The sequence below is a fragment of the Sciurus vulgaris genome (assembly GCF_902686455.1).
Source record: "Sciurus vulgaris genome assembly, chromosome: 7".
Classification (NCBI taxonomy): domain Eukaryota; kingdom Metazoa; phylum Chordata; class Mammalia; order Rodentia; family Sciuridae; genus Sciurus; species Sciurus vulgaris.
Window position 1 is genome coordinate 137,544,026 of NC_136467.1, and position 26,789 is coordinate 137,570,814.

Below are 26,789 nucleotides of genomic sequence, written 5' to 3' on the forward strand. Positions count from 1 at the left end.
TATTCTATGAGGGTCTTTGGGTATAAGCCCTGTTGCAACATCCTCAGTATCCCCTTAAGGATCAGAACCCAGATATGGGGCAGAACAAGTGTGTGAGCAGACAGAAGTCCTGGAGGGAAGCCCATCACCTAAGCAGGGACGATGCTCACACTGCGGGGCCTGTGGCCCAGCAGTTTCCTTCTATAAGGTACACAGCATCGATGACAGTCACAACACAGTAGGCCCTGGGCAGACCACCATTCTGTACACAATCCAACTCTGCCAGAGCTCCCTGTACTGTACTGCCGAAGAATGCTCCCTCTGAGGGCACTTCACCCTCTCCCAGTCTTGAGTTTGCTAGTCTTGATCACAGGTATGCACACGCATACACACACACACACACGTGTGCACGCTCTCTCCCTATCCCAGGTAAAATCTTGCCTCCTATCTTTCTCTTTGCTTCATTTTCTGGGTCTTCTATTACTATCACCTGGTAGAAACATGATTTTTCACTGAAAAATAACGAAATGCTCCCACTCTTTTGCTGGCATTTTGGTATGTGGCATGTACCCAAGTTAATTTATTTTCAATTTATAAAACTGTACCCTTTGTGATAATACTGCCTTAGGGATACATACACAACACCAAACATTTACTTAGGAATTCTAAAACGGACTAGCAGCTGGGAGCAGTATCTATTAAAATATCAACTGTGAAATGACAGCTTTTAATTATCTGTTTTACCCTCTGTCTTAAAAAGGTGACTACAAGGAAGGGCTATGCCAACCTGGGGAGAAGAGTTCTGAGACAAGCCGTCTCTGGCACAGCTCTCAGGGGCCTGCCTCTCCCCCACAGAACTGTGGGACCTCAGTGGTAGCACTGTATTCAGTATGGGTTTTACCTTTGTGAACAAGGCCAGGGAAAAGAAGAGCTGACAAGGAAAGAAAAGAATTATTTAGGACATACAATGAAAAAGAATCCTAATTCTGACCTGAACTTTTAAATCAAGGAGTAGAAAGTACAGCATGTGATCCATATCTGCAGATTCATCATCTGTAGATTGAATCAACTATATATTTTTTATATAGGATATAAAAAATATCTGTACTGAACATGTGCAGACTATTTTCTTGTTATTCCCAAAACAATACAGTGCAACAACTATTTACATAGCAGTTAGGGTATTAGGTATTACAAGTAATATAGAGATGGTCTGAGGTATCCTAGAGGATGTGTGTAGGTTTTATGCAAACACTGTGCCATTTTATATAAGGGATATAAGTATCCAGGGATTTCTGACATCCAAGACAGGTCTTGGAACCAATCTCCCAGGGATACAGGAAAAGATTCACTGTGATGCTAGCAGTGACTCAAAAGTAGGGGTTTTCACAAATAGTCTTCATGTGACCATTTGCAGGATACCAGAATCTGCCAGTCTATCTCTTATATAAAGAAGCACATTCAAAGATGCAGAAGTAGGCTCTTTGCCTGAATAAGGTGGAGTACACGGGTGTCAGAGGACTCAGGTGTAAAGCTGGTTCCACACCAGCTACGAGATTTTGGGGGTCTGCTACTTCCATTTTGAGTTGCAGCTTATTCATTTGTGAAATGGGGGAAAGTACAAGTGCCCATTAAATGAGATAATTCAAGGAAGGGCTTAGTATGTGAAATGGTAAGCACCAGAAATGCTAAAAAAGAACTATTATTATTATAATAATACTTATAAAATGCACTAATACCTGCTTTTAAATGATTCTTAAAGAAGCCAATGTGTATTAAAGTCCATAAGAGTGTGCTTGATTATACAGCATGTGCTCAAACAATGTTAATTGGATCTGGAGCTACCCTTTCCTCCTCGCCCTCCAGCAGACACTAGGGGATTTCTGAGAGTATGGAAGAGGCCCCTAAGGTGGAAAGCAGCACCACTGCAAGCACATTTACTACAATACACTTCAGAATTTGAATGAAACCAACTCTTTCAGTGCTTTTGATCATTGGACTCAAACTGTAATGTAGTTTCGTTAATGTATAGAATTCTGTACAGCAGAGGTATTTATGAGATAACTGCCACCAAGGAATTTGTTAATCTAAGTACTGGAGTCCTGTTAGAACATAATTTCACTAAAATGCAAGCTCCATGAAAGCAGGAATTTAGTAAATTGCATTCCCTGCTGTATCTCGAGAGTCTAGATCAGTGGAAACTCAGTAAATAATTAATTGACTGAATATGGCTTGCAGGTATATTATTCCTCACAAGAATTAGAAAATAGGTACTGGAGATCATTGGAAGACACAGTGCTGGTGACAGACAACTGACATGCCTTTACACACGGCATCAGTGTACCTTAGGAAAACTGAGGACTCTGACAGGGGCCTTTATCTTCTTTAGTGTGGCCATAAAATAATATTTAAACCTAAATAAGAAAACTCCCAAATGCCCCATTCATATTACCATTACCTTAATTTGTGCCTGACAGTACAAAATTTCACACACAAATTCTTTCACCTATAATTTGTGGGCTTAGGCATTTTACCATAGGCAAAGTCAGTGGAAGATTAAAAAAAAAAAAAACAAAAAAAACAAAAAAAACAAAACAAAAACATGAATGGCAGGATTTTAGTCCCTGAAGAACTCAAAATAGAGCAAGGACCAACAACTTCAAGATCAAATTCTGCTCAGCCTGCCTGCCTGCTTTACCCACACTTGACCCAGGTCAAGTTTGTTTTTTTTCCCCTTTTCCTTTTTCTTTTTAATTTCACCGCCCCACACATCCTTTTATTCTCACCACTCAGTCACCAATACAGACAGTTATGTCTTGAGATACTCATGACCTGGTGCATGGCAGGCTGCTTCTGAATCCTGCCACTCCCACTGTCTTACACATGTCAGAGTCTGAGAACAGAAAATAAATCAAACAGATTCTCTTTTTCTTTCAGATTCCAGTATTCTAAACACATTTTTCTCTTTGCTTACAAATAAAAATATAAAGGAAGTTCAAAATGAAAACAGGTTGGACGCATGGCAATAACTCTTCCCTCCATTCTTGAAGAAAATGTAGAGGACACTGCAAAAGTAAACACTGGACTCTCTCTTTTCCCTAGGGTTAGAAGGATGCAGGAAAACACGTCCCTGTGCTAATAATTACATTCTTGAAATATATGAAGCTTTTCAAGAGACTATGGATTAAAGTTCATAGTAACAGAAATAATACTATTGCCATGACTGTATGATAGTAGTAGAGATCATAAAACAAGAAGCAGTTTTTACATTTTAGTTATTTTTAATTAATTACAAAAAAGAGATAATGCGTGTTTTCCCATACATTATCTTACATACTGGTTCTACTGACCTTTGAAAATTGTCAGTGAAACAGATGGTGGCATCTTAATAAAACATGTCCACAATCACTACAGTAACAGACATTTTCAAGGACAAGGACATTTCTTCCTCCCAAACCAGATTTTTGTCATAATCTAAGATGTCTCAATATTTGGGGTATCTTTTTTCCTTGTGTTTTTACTTTTTAAAAGGGAGAGGATTTTTTTTTTTTAATTTTGGTGCTGGGAATTGAAACCAGGGTCTAGCATGTAATACCACTGAGCTACATCCCCCAGCCCCAGGAAATTATTTCTAACACATCTTGCTTCTTGAATTTGGTTTACTTCTTCAAGAACAACACTACTGGTATGACACCTTTATAATTGAGCTTCTCATTCATCCCTCTTCCTCCTTTAGGATATGGGCCAAATCTGAAGGTCTAAGGGGATGAAGAACTAAAGATATGAGAACAGGAGTGTCAGAAAGAAGAGACCCCTCCATCTGGGAATACCCCCCCATCTGGCAATACACGAAGAAACAGTCCCAAACTGAGACCTTCCCTTTGGGGTAAGAGGCAGCCCTGCCCTAGCTTGGGATGAAAGGTTGGGTCTAATCTCTATATTCATGGTATATGAGGCACTGAGAGGGCTACAGCAATAGGGGTAATGTGGACGGTCATATCAAAATCTGCAGAATGCACATGTGGACATTCAAATATGAGGCCCAAAGAAGCTATCTGCAGTGCCCGTGGGCTGAGGAACGCAAAGTACCAGAATGGGCCCAGACGGAACTTCGCTGCACTGAGCACAGCAGCTGAGGCTGCAGCTCTGAGAGAACTGGATGAAGCCTGTGGTGGGCCAGGCCAAGAGGGCCATTCTCCTGGATCCTGCTGCTAAAGCGCCGAGGTCAACGAGGGTGGCCTGAAAAACTATCCCATTACTGCATAATCATGTTTTAGCTCTTTGTTAGCCTGCATGTTACACTGATTCAGTAACAAATCATGCTGACTTCATTTCCAAAAGAGCTTTACTATGATACGTAAATGTACAGGAAAGAAAAAGACACATATAAATCTGGTTTGAGAAAACAAATCCTATCTTAAAATATTGCGAAATCCTTCTGTATTCAGATAAGCAAAGAAGGAAGAACAAAATGATGCTCTGGGCTGAAAACACGGCCATTCCAGGCAGTTCATCAAAGGTACTTCACTCCAATTGTTAGTAAGTCATTACCCACATACGAGAGGTTCGTTCCCCCAATATTTCTTAATGAGTTTACAGTGTGCTACCACCGCAGAAACAGAGCAGACTCAGACATGGTCCGTCTACCCAAAAAGATGACATTTTAGTGAAAAAGTGGTGGTGTGATGGTGTGAGTGAGAAGTGATATGGGAGGACTCCACACAAGGTGTCTGGAAGATAGAAAATTCCATTTGTAAGATTGCCACATACTCATCCCCCTACTCTCGGCCATCTGGCATTGATGTTGGTGAATAAAAACCAAACAGACCTTGACCTTGTGGAGGGAAGTGGGGGCGACATTACTCAGACATTCATGAGATAAATGTCAAACTACAATTGATGTGTCATTGGAGAAGTACTCAGGGCTGAGAGCATCCAGGGCCCTGTGAGGAGGGGGCAGGGAAAGAAGACCAGGACAGAGGGAAAGCCTGGGAATGGGACCAAGGAAGTCCAGAGTGTCAAAGAGTTCCCCCAAATGGGAAGGTCACATGACCTACGGTTAGGGAAATGTAGGACTAATATAGATAAGTATTTGGAACTTGATACCAAGAGCAGTGAGAAGCAACTCTAGTTTTTCTCTTTTTTGTCTTCTTTTTAAAAATTTTAAATAAAGGAGCAATGTGGGCTTGGGAGACTGCAGGTAGCTTGCCCAGAATTGACCTATTAGCTGAACTTTGAAGGATGAGCAAAAAATTGTTGTAAGAAGGGAGGAACATGTATTCCAAACCCAGGGATCAATACATGAGCACACAAAGGCCTACATAAAAAAGCGTGGGGCACCACTGGAAAAACAAGTTTGCTTTGGTTGATGTGAAAAGTAGGTAGAAAGAGGGGATAGAACAAAAGTTATACATGAAGCTAACAATGAATTTTATTCCAAGTCACATGGAGTCAGTAGCACATTTTAAGGGGAGAGAGAGTAGGTTTTGAAGTCGAAGTCAAAGGTTTTAGTTCAGGTTCAATTCTGTGTTCTGCTCCTTGAAAGGTTTTTAAATTGGAGAAATTACTAAACTTCCTCTTCCCAGAATATCACCCACTACCACACTTAGCCTGCTGCCTGTCCCAAAGCTGAGTCAGTTGCCAATGCAGAAGAGATTCCTGGCTAACAGGGCAGGGTGCAGAAGGGATCAACCATAGTATGTGGCTGCATCTGCCTAAGTCATGAGGGCTGAGCTGAGGGAGTGAGAACGAAAAGGAGGGGGCAGGTTTGAGGGGTGTCCACAGGAACAAAAGAACCCATAAATAACATCAACGAGGGTAGCAGCCATTTATTAAACAAAACAAATAACTACCCTGAGAACAGATGCCTTCTACTGATCAAGTACTTGTGAACAATAACAGGTCAATTAATAAAATTAGTATATAAAGACACAATAACTAGAGAAAGAAAAGTGAGAGTATACACAGAGGGGTACAGATTACTACGGATCCAAATAGTATGTGTGTTATATCATGATACTGGGGTGAGTGACAGACCATACATATGATGGTGGTACCATAACATTAAAACCAAGCCCCAAATTCCTAGGGTCTGGTGACTGCAGTTGTGATAATGTTGTAGTATAACATCCATTATTCATGTGTTTGTGCTGATACTGGTGTAAGCAAACCAACTGTGCGGCCAGTCATAAGAAGGCACAGTACATACAATTATGTACAGTACATAAAACTTGGCAGAAGCAGTAAATGACTATGTTAGTGGTTTATGTATTTACTCTACTGCTTGTCATTTTTTTTTTTTTTTTTTTGGTTTCCTTCTAGTCATTGAAAAAAAAAAAGTTTACTGTAAGACAACATGCTGTGCAACTGTCTCCTTTTTGCATCAAGAGAGCTCGTCAAGTGATTAGCCTATACCATCTAAGCTTGCGTAAGTGTACTCTGTGGTATCTATGCAACAAAACTCACCTAACAACACATTTCTCAGGACACATCCCTTGGTTAGGTGAAATATGGTTGTGGATACATGAGATCAATCCAGATATTTCTTGATGCTCTTATAAAATAGTATCGCTGTACAAAGCACCTCAGAACATGTCTTCAATCAAGAAGGTACTGTTCTCTATGCCTGATGCTTTGTTTGGAATGACTTTATTTACTTCCTCTAATTATATTCTCCCAACAAATTCAAGTTCTTTGGACTGGTACAGAAAATGGTTCAACAAGTTTAACTGAGTTAATGAAATGACTGTTAGCTATAAAAAAATTCAAAGGTTTGAGAGTTGTACTACCACTGTAAGAGATAACCATGTAGAAACTAATTTGCTTGTATGATCATCCCTTGGGATCTTTGGAGGGTCTATGCCAGGACTCCCTCCTGCCCTCTCAGATGTAAATATCCATTAATGCATAAGTCCCTTAAATAAAAAGTCAGAGATTTAAATACAACCTATGCACAGCCTCCCACATACTTTATCTCTGGACTACTTATAATATTGAATACAATGTAAATGCTATGCAAATAATCATTATAGTGTATTGTTTAGGAGTTAATGACAAGAAAAGCAGTTTGTATGTATTCACTACAGAGGTGACTATTACAGGTTTAACTACATAGTACACATCAGTGGCAAAGTGATTTTCTTGCCAAACATTTCTGTTCCCAGTTGGCTGAATCTGCAGATGTGGTTCTGGTGGACTGGGAGGGCTACCTGCTGAATGCATAATAATTCTTTTTTTTTTTTTTTGGCAGTATCAGGGATTGAGCCCAGGGCCTTATGCATGCTAGACAGGAAATTAAATGATTTATACCAGTCACAGAGTAAATAAAATTAGATGACCTAAAATCCAAACCAAGGTTTCTTAATTTAAATGCAGGGATCTTTTAAAATCGAGATTGCCTCTTGTGGGTTGGTGGTGTAGCTCAGTGGTAGGGTACTTGTCTAATATGTACAAGTCCTTAGGTTTGATTGCCAGAATTGGACAAAAGAAAGAAAGAAAAAAATCTCACTCATGATTCGTTCAAAAAAATCACTAAGTTCAGGAGTCAAAATTTTACAGTATCTTTAACAGTTTTCTGTTGCTATAGCAAAATACCTAAGGTTGGAAATTTTATAAAGGTAATAAATAAGCTTATTTAGCTCACAATTCTGGAGGCTTCATCTGTTTGGCCAGTAGCAAGGGCCCCCTTGGTTGTGTCACAAATGGCAGAGAAACAGATTGGGAACCGGTCACATTTAAAAGGGGGTCAATGTGGGGAGTAGTTTCCTCATGTCACAACTCACTCTCAACAAAGAACTAACTCCAAGAGACCAGTATTAATCCCTTCCCAGAATGGTGCCCTATGGCCTATTACCTCCCATCAGGCTTCAACTCTTGAAGAATCCAACTTTCCAACACTGCCACACTGGGGATCAACTTTTCACAGTGGACCTTTGGGGGACACAGTCAAACCATATCCAAAAATTACCACAGGGAAAGAAAAGCAAGGGGGAATTCTATGATTAAGTCACTGAGGCTTTCATTTTTCATAAAAGATCATTCTTGAGAGTTGTTTTTCTTAATCTCAAAATATCAGAATTAAACGAACTATCATACTATCACGGAGAATGCTAACGAGGACGGCCTAGGAAGCCATAATGATTAAGACATCATGGCGATAACATCATGATGTTATAACCTTGCACCGTTTCGTCTACTTCAGAACAGAGATCAGCTGGAGAACCTTATTCCAGGTTTCCATATCAATGATCCAGACAACAGGCAGGACTCAGTTTAGCTTAGCGAAAGCTTGCTACGTCAAGAAGCTTATCTAGTTTTATTTAGTTTGGGTACTAAAGCTTACATTTTCCCTAAATTATTCAGGTACCTGTTAATTGAATAAATAAATGCTAAGACAAATGTAAAAACCTATTACCTGATGGAGTGGGATTCAACTGCAGGGAAGAAGAAATGACCTGAGATGCCTTGCACCCTCAGCCAAGTGCCTGTGGTTATTGATGGAAATCATTAAGAGGCAGCCAATGTTCTATTATGCTTATCACAGCCATTGTCAAGCAGAATGTATTATCATTATACTTTGCATAAAAGTACTGCAATACAGAATAATTTAAACATTTAGATTAAGAACATCCTATTAGAATTGCATTTTGTGGCTTAAATTTTACTCCTTACTTTTTTCTCTTTATTATCTCCTTGCCTTGATATTTTCATTTATTATTTTTTAAATATACAAATTATTTCATTTTATTGTATGTATGCTAATACATTTTAAAAGTGCTTTATGGGCCAAGGTGAAAGAGATGGAGCAAGTGCAATCTGGAATCTCTTGTAAACTGAAGTTAAAAAATAAAATCAGCAATGACACATAGATCTAATAATTTTTAATACTTCCTTCTATTATCTAGAGTAAAAAAGGTTACTTTTCACCCCCAAATTTAGGCTGTTGATATGATTTTCTCATTCTGAATATCATTTTCTTCTAGAAGTTAGCTGTACATTCTTTATTTTTCAAAATCATTATTCAACTGGCAGAACTTAGCAACCATCAGAGAAAATAATTTTTTTTTTGAAATTGTAAGCATATTTAATGGTAGTGAACAATCAAACTTTCAAAAACCTCAGAATCTATTTTTAGGCATACATGAAATGCCTCTAGTTGCCTATGGGGCATTGTAGAAGGGGTCAGGTACAATGGTTCTTTCTAACGAAGTGCCACAGGCTATATTTGAGCCCAGCAGCATACATTCAGAATAAATAAGTTCAGACTTAATTTAGGAGGAATTTAGAAAATTTAACAAAGTGGTCTTTTGCTTTCATTTTTCCTGTCCTTTATTGTGATCTTACATATTCTACAATATAAAAAAGAAGTTTTCACAGATGTCTGATTTGTTCAATATTTTACATGAGTAAATTTTATTTGGCTGTTTTAAGTAGAATTCTGTGATTTCTTCAATACCTCAAATTATTGACATATATTAAAAGCATTATTTTAAAGCATAAAAAGAGTGAAAACTTTTTTTTATACTCCAATAATATACCAGTGAACTGGGGGTATAACTCAGTGGTAGTGTGTGTGCTTATCATATACCTGGTCCCCTAACCTTGATCCTGAACATGTACGTGCACATGCACACACAAGAACATACTACACCAAGCAAAATGAAATATGTTATGCTCCCGTGACAACCTGATGGCTGTCCCAGATGATGTGTTGGGGTAGTTCAAAACTGAATCAAGGAACAGGTGGATGGAATTTCCTACACATCAGCAATTTCAGGTTAATGTGAGGGTTTAGTTTGAGAACAAAGATTTTTCAGGGAGAGGAAACGAAGGATGTATTTAAAAGTGTCTAAGGGAGAAAAGATAAGCAATACTAAAATTGAAATGGAAGGCCTAGAGAATTATAGTGTTAAAATAGGCAGTAGCCACACATCATTAGGAAATGTGTATCTTGAAACCTACTACATTCCCAAAACTCCGCTCTTTGGCAACTATTAGTTTGCTTGTTTTCTCTCTTACGTTTCTTGAGCTGTCCTTAAGCCCAATCATACCCAATCTTTTAACGGCAAGGCCATCTTGTGTTTGTATTCCATTTACTTACAGGTCCAGGTGGGTGGAAAACCCACCGTGGGTTTTCCAGAAATATTAGTAACAAGTTGATTTGTTCCAAGGGGGAAAATCTTTTGCATTAATACCTTCCACACAGCAGCCTGTTTTCAGAAAGTGCTTGGTGTTAATACTATTCACATTAGGGCGGGTACAATTTGCATTATCATTATCCATCAGTGACATATGGGGCAGAAGAGTCAGAAAATTATTACCATTTTTCAAATTAAATTGTAGAATGGAGAGTGAAGTGGAATTGGCCAGGGTCCCACATTAGTGGAACTGCCTACTTCAGTGTTGTCACTCCTCCAACTACTTCTGTGGGGTATTCTCAGGTGCCATTTATGCACACCCTAAAAATGAGCTCAAAATCTTCTCTCCATACCACCAGTTATTTCTGTACCCTCTAAGTCAGTTAATGGCACAACTTCTCTATTTGCCTTCTGTGCCTTGGGGTAACTGGACAGCATTCTAGATTGCTTTGATTTCTTCGCCCTTATCCTGGCATCCAATCATTAAGAGTTCTAACCAACTTACTTTCTCATTATTTAATCACATGAATCTATCTTTCATGACTCCTATTCTTAGTAGGATTTTAATTTCTACACTGTCATAATTCCCATTTAGTGTCTATTTCCAATCCCTCAAAATTATCTTCTACTTTGCAAACCTGGCATGTCACTTTAAACTTCAAGTTTTTTTACTGGCTGCCTGTTACCTAAGAATAAAGTCCAAGCTCCTTAATGTGGGCCATAGGTCCTCAAAATATGTGGGCCTTTTCAACCTCAGCTGGTACAGTGGCACGTGCCTATAATCCCAGCAACTCTGAAGGAGGACTTATTTCAAAGCCAGCCGGGGGACATGAGTGAGACTGTACCTCTAAAGTATTGCACCTAATCATATTCATCTCTAATAACATTCTACTGTCCGCTGTTATCCAATACTGCTTCATGCCTTTGATCCAGTGTCATCTTCTCAGAGGCCTCCCTGACTCAACTGCTCATATTTTTATCATAGCACTTCATCTGCGAAAACTGTCTCTGTGTCCCACAGAAGTCTGTAAAGCCATTCATGGCAGACCGTGGTGAGCCCAAAGCTCTCATCTTCCTATCTCCAGGGCCCGGTACAGCACTGGTCAAAGTAGATTTCAGAAGTTTTTGGGAAGCATTGTATTAAGTGAACATCTAGGAATGGGGTCTGTTGGGGTGGGGAGACAGATAGGGATAGAAGCTGTGAAAAGAGAATAAGAAAAACTTCGTCCAGAGAAGGTGCTGATTAAGCTCAATCTTGAAGGAAAGGGGAGTGGGGGAACTCTGGACAAGAGTGACAAAGGACATATCAGAAAGAACAGTACTTGCAAAGATTTGGAAGCCCAAGAGAACATGGCACATTTAAGAAAGAGAAAAAGAGCCCGATGCAGTGGTGCATGACTTGAATCCCAGAGACTCAGGAGGCTGAGATAGAAGGATCACGAGTTTGATGTCAGCCTTAGCAAAAATAAGAGGGCTGGGAATGTAGCTCAGTGGTAAAGTGCTCCTGGGTTCAATCCCCAATACTGGGGGGTGGGGGAAGGAAAGAATTAGAAATGATTATGACTGAGGGCAGGATGCATTTGAGAGGCTTGCTGGGCTGGAGACTGGACGAGTAGACAGGGCTGGAGGTGTAGCTCAGTGGTAGAGCACTTGCCTAGTACATGTGAGGCAATGGGTTCAATCCTAAGGATCACATAAAAATAAATGAATAAAATATAGGCACTGTGTCCATCTAGAATTAAAAATCTTTTTAAAAAATGTGGCCCACATCTAGGTTTTCCAAGAGATTTAAAAACATATTTCATTACTGCCATTACCTCAGGCACCACTATCTTCAGGTTGTTTCAATCTACTTTTGATTGCTTATCTGGCATTAGTTGTGTTACTTCTGAAATGTTATCTGTCTTTTTGCCTTACTCCCTTATAAAAACAGTAACTATCTCAAAGAGCTGTTATCAAAAATTAATGTGTCAATAAAGAATGTAAAATAGTGGAACATAGAAAAGATCAATTCTTATTGTTATTGATCTACCATTAGTGACAACTGCTGAGATTTGAGAGGAGGGAAGGGTTATCCTTGAAATTCACAAGACATAACCTCATCTACAAGAACAATTTTATGGTAATTATCTCAGGAAATAAAACTAGTAAGAACCTCAATTTTATGTAGTACGTGATTTCAGGCAATAGTGAAAAATAACCACCAGATTCCTTTGGATAATATATTTGGATAATAAGTTTAGCCTGAAAGCATACACTCAAAGTACAATCTGACCGATTACTTCTAGAGGTTTAGTACCTTTTTAAAAAATATTGTTTTTAGTTTATTTGTAAACAGACATAATGCCTTTATTTTTATGTGGTGCTGAGGACTGAACCCAGTGCCTCACAGTGCTAGGCAAGTGCTGCACCACTGGGCTACAATTCTGGCCCTCCAAAGGTTTATTATCTTATAGTTGCTTATATTGAAAGTCATTTCCAATTTTCTGCCTCCTGAGTATAGCCTTGAAGGATTTTCTGCAGTATACTTCATTGACTTGGCATTTATTCACTTGCAAACTTTTTTCCTTATTGTCTCCTAAGTCACTTCCAGATGGAATTTTAGAAATGGAAGGGTTCTTAAGAGATTGTGTAGTCCAAAATTCTAATTATACAAATAAAAAAACTGAAATACAGATGATGATTGACTTATCCAAGTTTATCCTCTCCGAGAATGGTTACTCTTCTTCCCTAACACGTGCTGTCGGATACACCCTCTATCCATCACTGTGTCTTCAGTGTGAGAACTGTGTGCCTTGTTTATTCTGAGTGAATATGAAATGACAACATATTCTTCCAGACTGTGGGAAACATGATTGGTTTCCTCTTACTCATGTTTTGTGTGTGCCCCCAATGAAAAGTACTTCATGCAGGGTGTTTTCTTAATTTCTATTAAAATTCTACTAGTATGACCAGTGTCTATAAAATCATGCTCGCCCATGAAATGTTTCTTTTAACCATTCGATTGGGGTGAACTGTGATCTCACTGATATGGCTTAGATGCTCTAAAATTTGTAGACTGGCAACATCTCCTTATACATGCTTCTTAAAAAGATTTTGACAGCCACTGCTTGACAGGTTTAGTATTCCTGTTTACGGACTGAGGTTGTACTGTGCCTAATGGGCACAGTACACTCCTACCTAACCAGATCTGCTCCAGAGGTGGACTCTGTTCCTTTGTTAAAATCTAGAGCCTGGCCAGTCACCTCAAATGAGGGTCTGGTGTAAAGAGATGAAATGATCCAATCAGATTCTTGCTCTTGGGAATATGGCTCAAACTCAGGTTTCAGATAGTAAAGACAAAGTCTGAAAGCATGTAGAAAGTTAATCCACAAAATACACAGGAAAAAAAGATACATACAGATATGAGGGTCAGACGTTATAAGGAAGCAGAAAATATGTGAAAGCAGAGGCTCTGAGGTAGGGACGAGGAGTAAAAAGCAATAAGAGACTCAAACAGGGGAACCAGACAGGGATGGAAAGAATGGGCTGTATTAAAAATACAAGTGTTTACTGCATGTAGAAGTTACACTAGTAAATGTGCCAATACATCACACGATACCCCACTGATATCTATAATTTGTTTTCACGTATCAGTTAAAAATTTTTAATTAAAAAATGTAAATAAGAGTGCAGACTCCCCCTGTTGATAAAGGTCCTACAGGTGGAATTCCTGACTGGTTAGTAGGGATAAACTAACACGTCAGTCCCTGTAAGTGCAACACTTTTCCCTGGAACACTACCTGTGGATGCACATTCTGTCCCATATCCCCTAATGCGTTCCTAGTAGAATGGATTTGTTTCACAAGACTAAGACGCCTGGGAAATAACTGGGCGCGCTAAAGTGAGCTTTCAGTTCTATGGCCATGTGCGACTGAATGGCCACATCCACTCTCAACTTCTGCAATCCTCCAGGGAAGTTTTGTATATGCAACAAAGTGGTCCTAACTTTATCACTAGCAGATTTCACGTCCATCCTTGTTTACTGCAGGAAAAAGATGCCGATCAAGGCTCCTAGGAAAACGTCACGAGATTTGAACGTCTTCTCCAGTACAATGAAGGGCAAGCCCTCTGCGCCTCCCCCCGGGGTTTCAGACGACCATACCCATTAGCGGGGACACGTTTTTCGGTGGCGGACCCTCGCCACCGTCTCGAGCAGCCGGCGCGCGTCAGTGGTGGCCCCTGGGAACGCCGTGGGGCGCCCGCGCCCCGACCCTCCCGGCCCCCGCCGCCCGCCGGGTCACCTGTAATTATAGGCGTTGAAATGCTTGCTCTCTCTCAGCATCGCTCGGTACAGATCTAACACTTGTGCGCGGCTGGTGGCTGCCATTTTGGAAAGAAACAAGAAAAACCAAAAACCAAAAAAAACAAAAAACAAAAAACCGGAAAAAAACAAACACCCAAAAACCCCAAACACCAAAGAAACCCAATAGGTCCTCTCAGCGGAGGTCCTGAGTTTAACTCAACCCAAAGTCCAGCCTACACAAAATCCACGAACCAAATAACACGCAGCACCAGGCTTCGCCGGCGGGCCGGCCCTCGGCCTAGGAGAGCACCGTTGCTGCGGGCGCCCGGCGTCCCGCGCCTCTCGGAGGCGGGCGCAGGCAGGGCTGCGGGCAGCTAAGGGGGCGGCGCTCGCGCCCCCGCCCCCAACGGGGAGGCTCCCGCGGCAGAGCTGGGCAGTGTGGCTGGAGGCCTGGGGCCGGCTGTGGCCACTAGCCACGCTCCTTGGGGGATGAAGGTCGGAGGCTTGAGCAGTGAAAGAACGCAGTCAGGCCACCGAATGCCTTAGCGGACCGCCCAGAGGCGGGGCGGAGACCTGTGTGTCTCGGAAGCTCAACTCTTCTTCGCACCTGCCCGAGGCCGCGTTGCCCGGGTTACCGAGCGCGTGCCGCGCCGACGCCCCGCCCTCGACAGCTATGGTTGCCCTCGGCACTGCCTGACAGACTAATTACGATTTTGAGGGTGATTTACTTTGGCTGGGCCCTGTCGCGGGTTGGAGTTTGGGTGCGTTCTCTTGGGTGGGGTTGCCGCTTAGTAGGCGCCGGGGTGCCCAGCTAGTGGCCACCTGGCGCTCCGGCTTCGCTCAGGACGACTGGCTCAGGGGCCTTCGGGGCAGGGCCCGCTTTTTGTCAAAATGGCAGCGCCCATCCTGCACTGGTGTCCATGAAGTGGGAGGTTGAACTGTTGGTGAGAGCGTGTAAGCTTGCCGCGTTTCTGATTTTGAAACATCCGGGGTCGGAGGTTCCTGGGAAGACGGTGGGTGTGTGGTGGCCTTGCTGCAGCTTGGGGTGTGACGTAGGTGGTTAGTATGGCAGGGAGTTTTGCACTTCGCTGTGGATTTTTGCCATTTCCGGGATATTCTTTGAGGTTCTCGAGGTGTCCCCCCGAGTCAAGAGTCCTCAGAATTTTGTCATCTAACTAAATACTTTAAATGACTAGAATCCTGGGTTATAGATGTCCTGATTAGCTGGGGAATCTTTAGGGCTCTAGTGACTCTCAAGATATTTCAGACCTAAGGCAAGAAGCTAAGCAAGTTATTTCCCATGACTTCTCAGAAGACTTCAGATTTTCTTAATTACCTTGTTAAAGTAGTGGATAACGTTTCGCGTTTTGCTCGTTGAGCATGGGACTGAGCGCCGGGAAGCCTTATCCAGTTCTGGTTACTGTGTTTGTAAAGCAGTTTTGTTGTTTTTTACTCTTTATGTAATCGACTCTGGGAAGAGTCATAGTTTTCTGTCCCAAAACAGTGAGGTGTAACGTTGTATATTAAAACCAAGTTTGCATTAACACGTGTTCTGTTGTTATATCTGGTTTCGAGGCACTCTGCTCTGAATGAAACAACTTGGTATTTCCAATAACTCTAAGGACAGAAGTCACTTCTCCAACCTTACCAGGCTCTTTTATATGTGAAACCTGATGTCCTTGCATCCAAATACAGTAGTCATGGTGGAAAGGCCTTTTAGAAAAGGTGTTGGGGCAAATGCTTTAATAAAAGCCCTTTCAAGTCTCCCGTCTGACTTCTTTAAGGTCTTCTCCATCTGTGAATCTCAATTTTTTTTTTTTTTTTTAACAGGGTAGCAGAATTTTTGTTACTTTTATTCGCTGGTCAGGTTATTGCATTGGGGTTGGTGAAAGTACTTTTTCATACCTTTTCCTTAGGGATTTCCTAGACTCCAAGACCCAGGGGATTGCACACTTATGGAGCAAGACTCAGAGCTGTTTTCTCTTAAGATGCTGATGATATAAAATATGTGGCATTTGGAGAAGCTACATTAACAAAAGATAGACAAAGCTATCAGAGTGAAAAGGATAAACAGGAATATTACTTTGGTTAGTTTTAAAATAGAATTAGCCAGGCATTGTTGGGAAGGCCTGTAATTGGAGTGACTCTGTAAGGAGACTGAGGTAGGAGGGTCACAAATTCAAGGCCAACCTGAGCAATTCAGAGACCCTGTCTCGATATAAAAATGAAATAAAAAAATTTGTTCCCGGGTTTTGGCAACCCCTCAAGTAAAGCAAATAAAAAGAGCTTGGGATGTAACGCAGTGGTAAAGTACTTCGGAGTTCAATCCCCGGTAAACCTTCCCCCCAAAAGTGGGGATTACATTTTATTATGTTTTGCTTTCATCTTGAAGTACAATTAGAATAATTACTGTCTATAATTTTTTCCCCTAAGTAATTAGAATAATTACTGGTTTTTTATGCCTTGTTAATTATCAAGGAATTTAGTATACATTAGTTGTATATATAATGTGTCTAAATGTCTTTGTTGAGATCAAATAAAACTTTCTAAACAGATACGTAAAGCTAGAGTTGTTTGGGTAGCCTACTCATCTGTTGGTACAAGGAATACTTGCACTTGAAGTGCAGTGTTTAAATCTTGTGGGAGGCAGTGGATTTGGTCTGGGCACCCACAAGTGGATCCAACAGACCAAACCAATAAAAAGTTTAATCACAGTAACTTATTGGTTGGTTGCTGGAGGTCCTATAGCCAATTAACCAATTAAACTAACCATTTTGTTGATTGACTAAGCTGTGGCCAAGTAACTTTGCTTCAGTTTTTCTATAAATATAGAAAATAGCATAATAAATATAATCAAATAACATTGTTGGTTGAAGTTCATAGCACCTGTTTGGGTTCTGGAGTTTCCAAATTCTCAGACTACTTTTGTTTTATTTGCTCAAAGACATTACTAAATTTAATTGGTCTGAGGAGTTTCCCTTTTAATACCAGTTAATGCTGAGTCTTCACAAACATACCTTACTTGAAGTGATGTGCTAGTGTGTTGAATATCATTGCCTTTAAAGACTAATACAATCAGATTCCAAAGCTAAATCTCCATTTTCCTACACTTTCACTACAGAGATGACTATATATTTTTTAAACATTAACTCTTTGAGATTTTAAGTAGTCTTGGACTGGAAGCTGAAAACACATCTTACTCATGTCTTTTGGTATGCGTTCTATTCTGCACTAAGGTTTTTCTTGGGTAAGGACTGTACACTAAAAGGTACCTACTATCAGGCCCCCAGATGTAAAGGTTTCCTTGACATTCACATATACATATGATTATAAATATTACTTTGCTTAGTTCTTTGCCTATGTAAAATCATGTGTTGCCTTGTATTAAAATTAGGATTATCACTTAGTGTTTTGTAAAGAGACACTACTCTTCACATAATAAGCAGTATAACAGTAGTTTATTATCCTTATGCCTAATTATCAAATCGATATGTAAAGGATTTTATACAGAAGAAGTAACTCATTATTTAGAAATTATTCTGCTCCATAAGTGGACAGAAATCTTCATTATACTTTTTTTTTTTCTTGAGAGAGTACTTCATTTGGTATTTCCTTTTTAAAAAAAATATTTTTAGCTTCAGATGGACACAATAACTATTTTTGTATGTGGTGCTTAGGTTTAAACCCAGTGCTCACACATACTAGGCAAATGCTCTACCATTGAGCCACAACCCCAGCATCATCTGGTATTTCTTGATCCTTCATTCTAATAGAAAATGAAACTGGAAGAGACTATAAACATAAGTAATCACTGATTTGTACAGATGAGCAAACTGAAACCCTTCTATTTTTTTCCTTTAACATGAGTGTTTCATATATGCCATACATTATATAAGGTGGTACAGTTGCAGTGATGAGACCCCCCCCTCCAGAAACCTATAGAGGAATAGATAGTAAAATAATAACACTTTTGCAATAATGTTTTTGATTGGTGCTGTGATAGGCATAGTAATACCAGACGCTAGGGCAGTACAGAAGTGGGATATTCAACTAGGACTGTGACCTAAGGGAAGGCCTTCTATAGCAGAAGATAGTTGCAGAATGCGTAGTGAGAGCCAGATGATGAATGTGTTTAGATATTGCAGTGTATACTTAAGTCATAGAAGCATGAGTGAACACCATCTATTTAGGTAACTCTTGAGTGGTTTGGAGTGGTAGGAGGTGAGAAGGGAGGAATATCTAGTGGACCACGGACTTGCTCCTTACCAGCTTCCATTTCTTAGATGCTGACCTGGCTAAGCAAGCTAACCTCTCAGCTGCCAGCTCTTTAGTGATGCTTGCTCTTTTTTGGGAGTTAGTCATTTTCCCCATATGCACTGGCTAAGACATCAGTGAAGTTGAACTTAACAACTCAGCTGTTGAAATGGAGATTGCTTATCCAGGCTTTTGTTTCAAACCCGGATTTTGAATCCTATGTTGGAGGAGCACTGATATTTTTCTTTTATCTGTGCACTCAAGACGCTGAGAAACCTGGTTCTTCAAGTCACTCATTGTATTTTGACTTGAGGGTCATAAATCAAATACAAACCCTGTTTTCCAGGGGTTTATAGTTAGTACGCTTGTGCATTTGTGTACAATTATGGGATGGGAAGTGCAAAGTACTGCCAAGGAAGTACTGATGGAGTGATGTGGGGTCCATCCCTCATGTTTAGGCCACACCTCAGACCAACAGTCAGTATGGCTATTTTAAATTCCCTGGGTGACGAGACATAGCTAGAGTTGATAAATATTGACATTGAGTCTGTAAGGAGGAGGTAATGTTTGTCTGAAGAGGATTTAGGTTTGATCTGGGCCTTGAGAGTGGTTAGGGCACTTAGGGGGATGGTGGTAAAGTGGCTACTGGCAAGGAACACTTACCCTTTACCTTGGGAAGGGTAGCAGAGAGAACCTGACTGAGGGCTGGGGGACAGATAGTGGTGTAGAGACCAACTGGACGGGGCTCTATCCAGAGGGCAAGGCATCTGGTGGACAGGTAATATATCAGCTCTCATAGATGTTAGGTGCAAGCTGAGTCCTTTTATGTTTGCAGCTAATCCTTTCATGACCTGTTGGGATAACTGTTACCTCTGTTTAAGGAAAGGAAAGCTGAGAGGTTAGGTTGCTTAGCCAGGTCGCCATCTAAGAAATGGCGAAGGGTGGGTGTTGGCCCAGGATGTTGTGTGCCTGGCTCTGTTACTACATTGCTTCACAGATGATCTTCAGTGCTAGCTTTACGAATTTGCAATTCTTTAATTTTTCTTGGAGAATGTGGGTAAATTTTACTCATATTTAAATATTAATTTAGTTGGATTCTCACTTATTTGTAAAACTTTTGTATAAGAAATATTGAGAGACTCAAATGTTGATTTTTTTTTTAATTCTAGTTTTTTAATATTTTAAGATAAATTTACACTTTTCTACTAACATCTCTTTGAAAAGACTTGATGCCCTTTTTAGGTGTGTGTGTGTGTGTGTGTGTGTGAGAGAGAGCGAGCACGCAAGCCAGTGAGCAAGTGTACGCAAGGGACAGATGGAGAGAGTGAGAGAAATAGACATTTCCTCTTGGATTTTCCAGGACTCAAATTTCTGTAGAAACTCTTTTCAAATAAACTTAGAAAAATCTGGTCTCCATTTTGAGTAATTTGGGAAAGCCATAGTGTGTTGTGCTTAGATATTCTAGCTTTGTTGATTGGGTTCCCTACTTTCGGGTAACAACAGTGAAGGTGACACTTGATTTGGGGAAAATATATCAAATGTTACTCAGTTCCAGAGGATCTTTTATTTTTTTCTTTTTGCAAAAATTCTACTTTTAAAAGGAGGAAACCATCTTTTCTTACCATAAGCCTCCACTAGCATGGAAATTCTTCCATGCTATCCCTACTTGATGGTGATATTCTATTAGATTACTTTCTTTTTATTTCTACTTATGAGGGAGAACTATTATGATTTTATGTTGTCCATACATTATAGAATGATTTGTTAGTCTAACTATGGTGGTAATGATAGCTATTATTCATTTAGAGTTTATTTTATTATCCTGCAGCTTTGCCAGGCACTTTTATCAACATCTGAGTTTAGTATTTTTTCTAAAGACAGATTTGAAGTTCTGACTGTCCTCTCTGACTGGGGACTAATAACTGCCATTTCTTGTTTGTTCAGGTTAGTTGGTTGCAGAAAACACTTAGGATTTGGTGTGTTTATACTCTGTTTAAAAAATGCTGTTTTGCTAATCACTGAAAAATACTATGTCAGTGTCTTAAGATATGCAATACATAGTTCTGTGACATTAACTGATTTCTTGGAAGGATGATATATGTTTGAAATTACATTGGAGACCGCTATTAACAATGAAGCTATACATAGAATTCATGATGTCTTTGCCATTACTCTGAATCCTTTACTTTATGTGACTTAATATTTTATAGCTTTTTAATCTAAAAATTTATTTCTTGTGCACAGTGGAAGCAGATCAGTTTGGCAAGCCTGTCATCCGTATGTGTAATTATGAACTTGAGTTAACTAATAACATTAAAGAGCATGAACATGACTTGTGTGAAATGGATTAAAGTAATATTGGCAGAGAGTAAAACAGAATTAGCTTTAGTTAATGAGGATACGTTTATTGGAAGAATTATTTTTATAACAATTCCTGGAATTCTGGAGTACAGAGGAAAATAAAATGCAGAAGTTGTGAAATAGAAGGAAGTTAGCAGGTAGTATATTCTCTTGTCTTTTTAGGTAAGAGCATTAGCTTTTGGTTACTGTAACAAAATACCTGGGGCAATACACTTGTAAGCCAGAAAGTTTTATTTTGGCACATAGTTTTAGAGGTTTTGGTTCATGATCAGTTAACCCTGTTTTTTGGGCTTGTGGCAATACATCATGGCCAGAGTGTGTGATGGAGCAAAGCTATTGATCTCACAGCTGGGACATGAAAAAGAGAGGAAGAAAGACAGGCTTCCCATTAGGCCTGCCTCTTAAAGGTTCCACCATCACCTAGTAGAACCAAGCAAGGGACTAAGCCTTTGACACATGGGCCTTTGGGTGACATTTCAGATGCAAACTGTAACAGAAGTGGTTATCTAGTTCAGATCTCTGAGCACTTTGAAATAAGTGCCTGTGCCTGAGCATTTGTAAGTTTAGGTCCAAGACGAATGCCATTTGCACCCTTGGATGCTGCCCTCGCACCCTTGGATGCTGGGTGCTGTGAAAGCTGGGTCTGTGGTGGTAATTCGGGTAGAGTTTCCTTTGCAGGCCCCAGTCCTCAGGCTCCTATAGTCCCTACTTTTGAAAGCCTCCATGTAAGCAGTCCCAGGTTGATATATTTCGGGACATTCACGGGGCCACCAGACCTACCCAAGGAGAATCTAAATGCCCCTACGAAGAACCTTGCAGAGGAGGCGCTGTGGGTGCCCCAGTTGTGATGTTCCCTTAACATCCTTTTCTGTGCTACTTGAAAATAAAGAGTTCTTTGGAGTACTGGCCTGTGATGTGTTCTTTAAGTGTATGCGACTTAGTAGACAGCAATTTCTGTGCTACCTTTCTTCTCCCAAACCTGTAGCTCTTTTTGGATAAAGTCTAAGCTCCACAGCACAGCCTGTAAGACCTGTGTGTGGCCCCTTTCCCTTCTCCAGCCTCCTGCCTTTCCTTGTTCTTTTTCACCTGTGGCTTTTCAGTTACTACTTCCTTCCACTCTGCTCTGGGGACCTTTGTGCACGCTAATCCAGCTGCTTGGATAGCTCTTCCTTCCTAATTATTCTTCAGATCTCAATTTAAGAGATACTTACTTGAAGATACCTTCTTTAATGAGCAAATCTTCCTCTTTTATGCTCCTTGGTGAACTGCCTTTCAACTGACAGTGACTAAGTTGTAAGTAACAGGAACCCCAAGTTGAATGGGTTTGGGCCACGATGGTGACTTTATTGTCTCCTGTACCATGGGAGTTCAGAAACCAGATGGGCTTTATGGTGACTGGTTTGAGTGAAGTTGCCAAGGACCTGGCTGGGTTCTTTTCTCCACCTTGTCTTTTGCATTTTCAACTTCACCCTCAGGCTGGCATCCTCTCTTGTTGGTTAAGTCCCCAGCAACCCTGAGCCTCAGAAAAGTAAGAAAGCTTCTGGAAGCAGGCACACTCAGCATTACTTTCCATCCACCAGGTTGGCCCTCATTGAATTCTGTCTTCTCCCATCATTGAATCAACAACTGAGCAGGGAGAGAATCCTGATGGTTTTAGGCCTAATCATCTGCTTAACTCCTAGAGGCAAAGGTGGGGCACCTGGCCCCAAAGTATATAGGCTGTGAAAGTTAGGGGATGAGCATGGAAAGAGGGGGTACACACAATGAATCTGAGGTAGTTACCAAGAGAAGGGGAAGGGATTTCTTGTAAAAGGTAACAGTTTATTAGAGAATTCTGGCCAGAGTAAGCATTCCTTTGTGGGATTACTTGGTATCAGTCTGTATATTCCATGAGAACAGGGCTGTGTTTGTTTTCAGTTACCATTGTTTTCCCCAACACTTTTTTTCTAGCTTTGCATGTTGTAGGTGATAAATGAGTATCAATGGTTCAATGAATCAATCACATAAGCTGTAACTCATCTGAAAATTATCACCCATCAACCAAACTTCTTCCTGGCCATCAGGACCCTGATTTTGTTTGGCCAAACAAATCATTAATCATCATGGCCTTAGGCAGTCATGTTGATTCAGTTCTTTCCAGATTCTTGGTTCTAATAGCCAGGGATAGCCACAAAACCCAGCTCTGGTTAATTAGACAAAGGGGAGTTGGCTAGAAGGTTTCTGGGGAAGATTTTGCTTTCTATTAAAAGTTGAACATTCAACAAAGGAGGGTGTGCTCATGCCTTATCTTCTCTCCCGCCTGTGACACTGATATGACTAGTGCTCAAAACAGCCCTCTTGTAAACAGCCATCTTGCAGCCATTTGGAGAAAAGCATATGGGAAAGACCAAGAGAATATGAGAGACTCCAGCTTAACTCTTGGCTTTTCTGCATTGCTGAACGAACCCGGGAGCCGAATTTCTCTATACTTCTTGTTAACAAGAAATGTTTTGCCATTTGAAGCCATGAGTATTTGGGCTTTCTGTTAACGTGCAGTTCAGTTTACCTCAATATAGTGCCAAAAATAAAATAGAGCTTCCCTGCTTCAGCCTTACCAACATTTTTTTTATTTTAGGCTGTCTTTGCTACTTAGGCTGTTTGGGAATAGTTTCATGTATTAATTTATTTTTTAAAATAATAATCTTATGTGTGTACATACACCAATCCTTGTTTCACTGAAGAATGTTTGTGTGTGAAGACCCCTCATGAATCATCAATACTCTATCATACTCTTCACTTGATTCATGAGTACTCAGCTAAATGTCACTTCAGTGACAATGTTACCTGACTCCAATGTAAATTATACCCTCCCGATTTTATTATTTCTTATGACATCTTTTTCTTTCTTAATTTTTTTGTAACTTAAAATTAAATGTCTATATATATGTCTGTATAACTGGATGACTGGTGTCAACCATTAACAGAGAGGAACTCCAAAGAGCAGTGATTTGGGAGTAAGCGGGAAGCATTGTGGTGCAGAGTACGCTGCCATGGGAACCAGGAACGTGTTTGAAAGGGATGGAGTAAAGGGAACGTTTTAAAGGTAGGATTCTGTAAGTTACTTTGAAGCAGTAATCCTTTGCCACAGGATTAATAACAAGGGTGGCGCCCACCCAAGGTGGAACAGTCACGGGACAGACATCCTTGGCAGGAGTGTTCTTTGTGTAAGGTTCTGATTCTGGCAGTCTCCTGTGCAAGTTCTTATCCGGCATACGTGCATGATATTCCCTCCTGTATAACCTCCTGGCTTTATTAACTTTTTTTTTTGTTAGGGCTTGAGACAGCAGCTTTGTTTTGATTCTCTCAGCTTTCACATTGATTTAATATTGATTTTTCCCAGTAGCATGTGAATTCCACAAGGGGCATAATTCCATGGCCCTACGAATTCCATCCTAGGCATAATGCCTAGTAAGTACTCATACATATTTGTTGAGTGGATGAAAGAAAAGAAACCTGAAATCCTTAGAAAGCTGCATCTGCCATCCTGCTGCCCCACCATCACTGGTGATTTTTAAGTAACTTGAGGTGTTTTTCCACGGTGTAGATTCTGTTGAGTTTATTCCAATGACACTGCCCCCTGTTGGTCAGGGCTTGGGTTTACATTTCATACCTTTAAGCTTTAATTCTCTTTTCCTCAATAGAAAATATAATGGGAGTAGCATTGTCAGGATATTAACAGAGCAAGCATCATGTCAGTAACTTTAGAAGAGTGATAGGTATTTATTTTCCTAGAATTTTGTGTTATCTTAAAATTGCTTTATTGGCTCTGTTTTTATAATTTGGAGTGAAGAGCCTCTGGTAGTGAAAAGTTTTTATTTTATGTTTTTTTGGATAACACTGGAAGCATGGAAATGATCATCATTTTAGCAGATTATTGTGCTTGCTTACTCGGCACATTATTTAGAATTGCATTTGGAATCTATTTTCTAAGGGCAATCTCAGAAGGGATACTATGAATTATTGATACAAGTTATTGACTTACAATGAAGATGTTTTAAAATTTTTTTTTAGTTTCAGCATGCTATAATCTTAGATTTTTGGTATTTTACTGTGTCGGGAGATTTACTGTGCATCTTTGAAATGATGGTAGACACTATATATGTGATAGGTAGAAAACTGGACTAGGATTTTTGTTGATCTGGTTGTATTTGATAGCTGTATCAGATTTTTCATATCATTTTAGGTAAGTTACTTGATCATATAACTTACATGATCATAGAATTTATTTTCTCAATCAGGGCATTTTGAGTTCAATGAAATTGAGTGCTTTTAATAATTATGCTGAGACAATAGGCAGGCATAAACTTGAACTGTCTTGGGAACACTATGATGTGGCTACCGTGTTTGATACACTAATCCGTAATGACTTAATCTGTATAGTCATACCCTTGCATCTTGGGGACCTTCCAAAATTTAGGGACACATGCACTCTCATGGTAAGATTTGTTTACAAAGAGAAATTGCAAGAATCAAAAATCTGAGGTCATAAATGACTTCACTTCCCTTTTATTCCTCAAAGAATGGCTGCATCCTTGCAGTGTGTCCATTGGAGCAGATCTTCAGTTGTCTTGGTTGTTCTGGATCCCCAGACTGCCTTGGCTACATGGGTGGTAGGAGATGGGGGTTAAGGGCCCAACAAATGACAGTTCTTTGATTTAGTGTTGGATTTCTTTGTGTAGGAGTAGTTGGCTGTACTGAGGTGTAGGAGGAAGGGAAGTGTTCTTTTATCATTTCCCTTAAGGTAGAAATTGTGGCTGCATTGTTGTATTAATCACTATTTGGTTTTGTTTGAAATTCTAAAACAAAGTTCTGAATATTAACAGGAATGTAAGAAAGGGATCAGGCATTTCAGTAGCGGTGCAACACTGGCACAGTGAGCAGGGATTTACCGACTTTTTAGGACTTTTTCCCTTACAGCTTTGTAGCATGTGCTTTTGGAAGGGGTCTGTAGTCCTGCCTTTCCTGGATTAAGGGATCACTGTCTGTTAATTCTGCCTGGAACATAAAAGAAAAATGGTTAGATATCAGCGAGGGTGCTGTGCTCTTAAACCTAAGGTAAGAATTTCCCTGGTTCACAGACAGTATTCAGAAGTTCCCTTATTTTCCGTTTTTAATTGATTGCCAGGCATTGCAAAGAACATCTGACATATATTCTTACTTGATTGTAATACCAACTGAATGAACTAGACATTGTTACCAGTATTTTGCCCAAAACAGAACCCCCTACCCCTAAGCTTGGAGAGTTTAAATCCTAACCCAATTTCACATGATGCTTGAACTGTTTGAGTCTAAAATGTTTGCATTTTTTGTTGTGCTATACTTGATTTGGTAGTATGAAGTTCAAAGAGCAACCTTGAAAAACTAAGACTTTCAATCCCCAACACCACAAAAAAAAAAAAAAAAGAAAGAAAAGAAAAGAAAAAGAAAAACTAAAACGTAATTTACATTTAATTCTTATGTTCTCTAGTTAACATCCTCCTACTCTGGGTACGCATTTGCCTCTGGGTAAACATTCATTTTCAAGTCCTTAATTGTCTTAAGACTTGGGTTCTTCTGCTTTCTCTTTGGCTCTCTGCTTGAAAAAATACAATTGGTATGTAGGTGCTTAAATATGCTTGAAGTGAATGGTTGTGACTGTAACAGAGTGTGCACTCAATGAATTTGATGAAACCTGAACTTCTGGTTTTGTAGTTCTGTTGGAATCCCTCTCAAACTTTATTTCAGCTTCAGTGTAT

General features: G+C 40.0%; 1 protein-coding gene across 3 annotated transcripts in view; it reads right to left on the minus strand.

Moving 5' to 3' along the window:
* The window catches only part of LYRM4 (LYR motif containing 4), a 153,906-nt gene extending 132,293 nt beyond the window's left edge, over nucleotides 1-21,613 (minus strand). The window contains exons 1-2 of one of the 3 annotated variants that reach the window (XR_013764926.1): nucleotides 14,399-21,613; nucleotides 881-910 (exon numbers count right to left, since the gene is read on the minus strand). Coding sequence is in view for 2 of the 3 variants with exons in the window: in XM_079146406.1 (XP_079002532.1) it covers nucleotides 881-910; nucleotides 14,399-14,484 (116 nt within the window). In the remaining variant the exon portion in view is untranslated. The remainder of the gene's footprint in view (nucleotides 1-880; nucleotides 911-14,398) is intronic. The other 2 variants (XM_079146406.1, XM_079146407.1) reach the window with 2 other exon arrangements.
* Nucleotides 21,614-26,789: the final 5,176 nt, after the last annotated feature.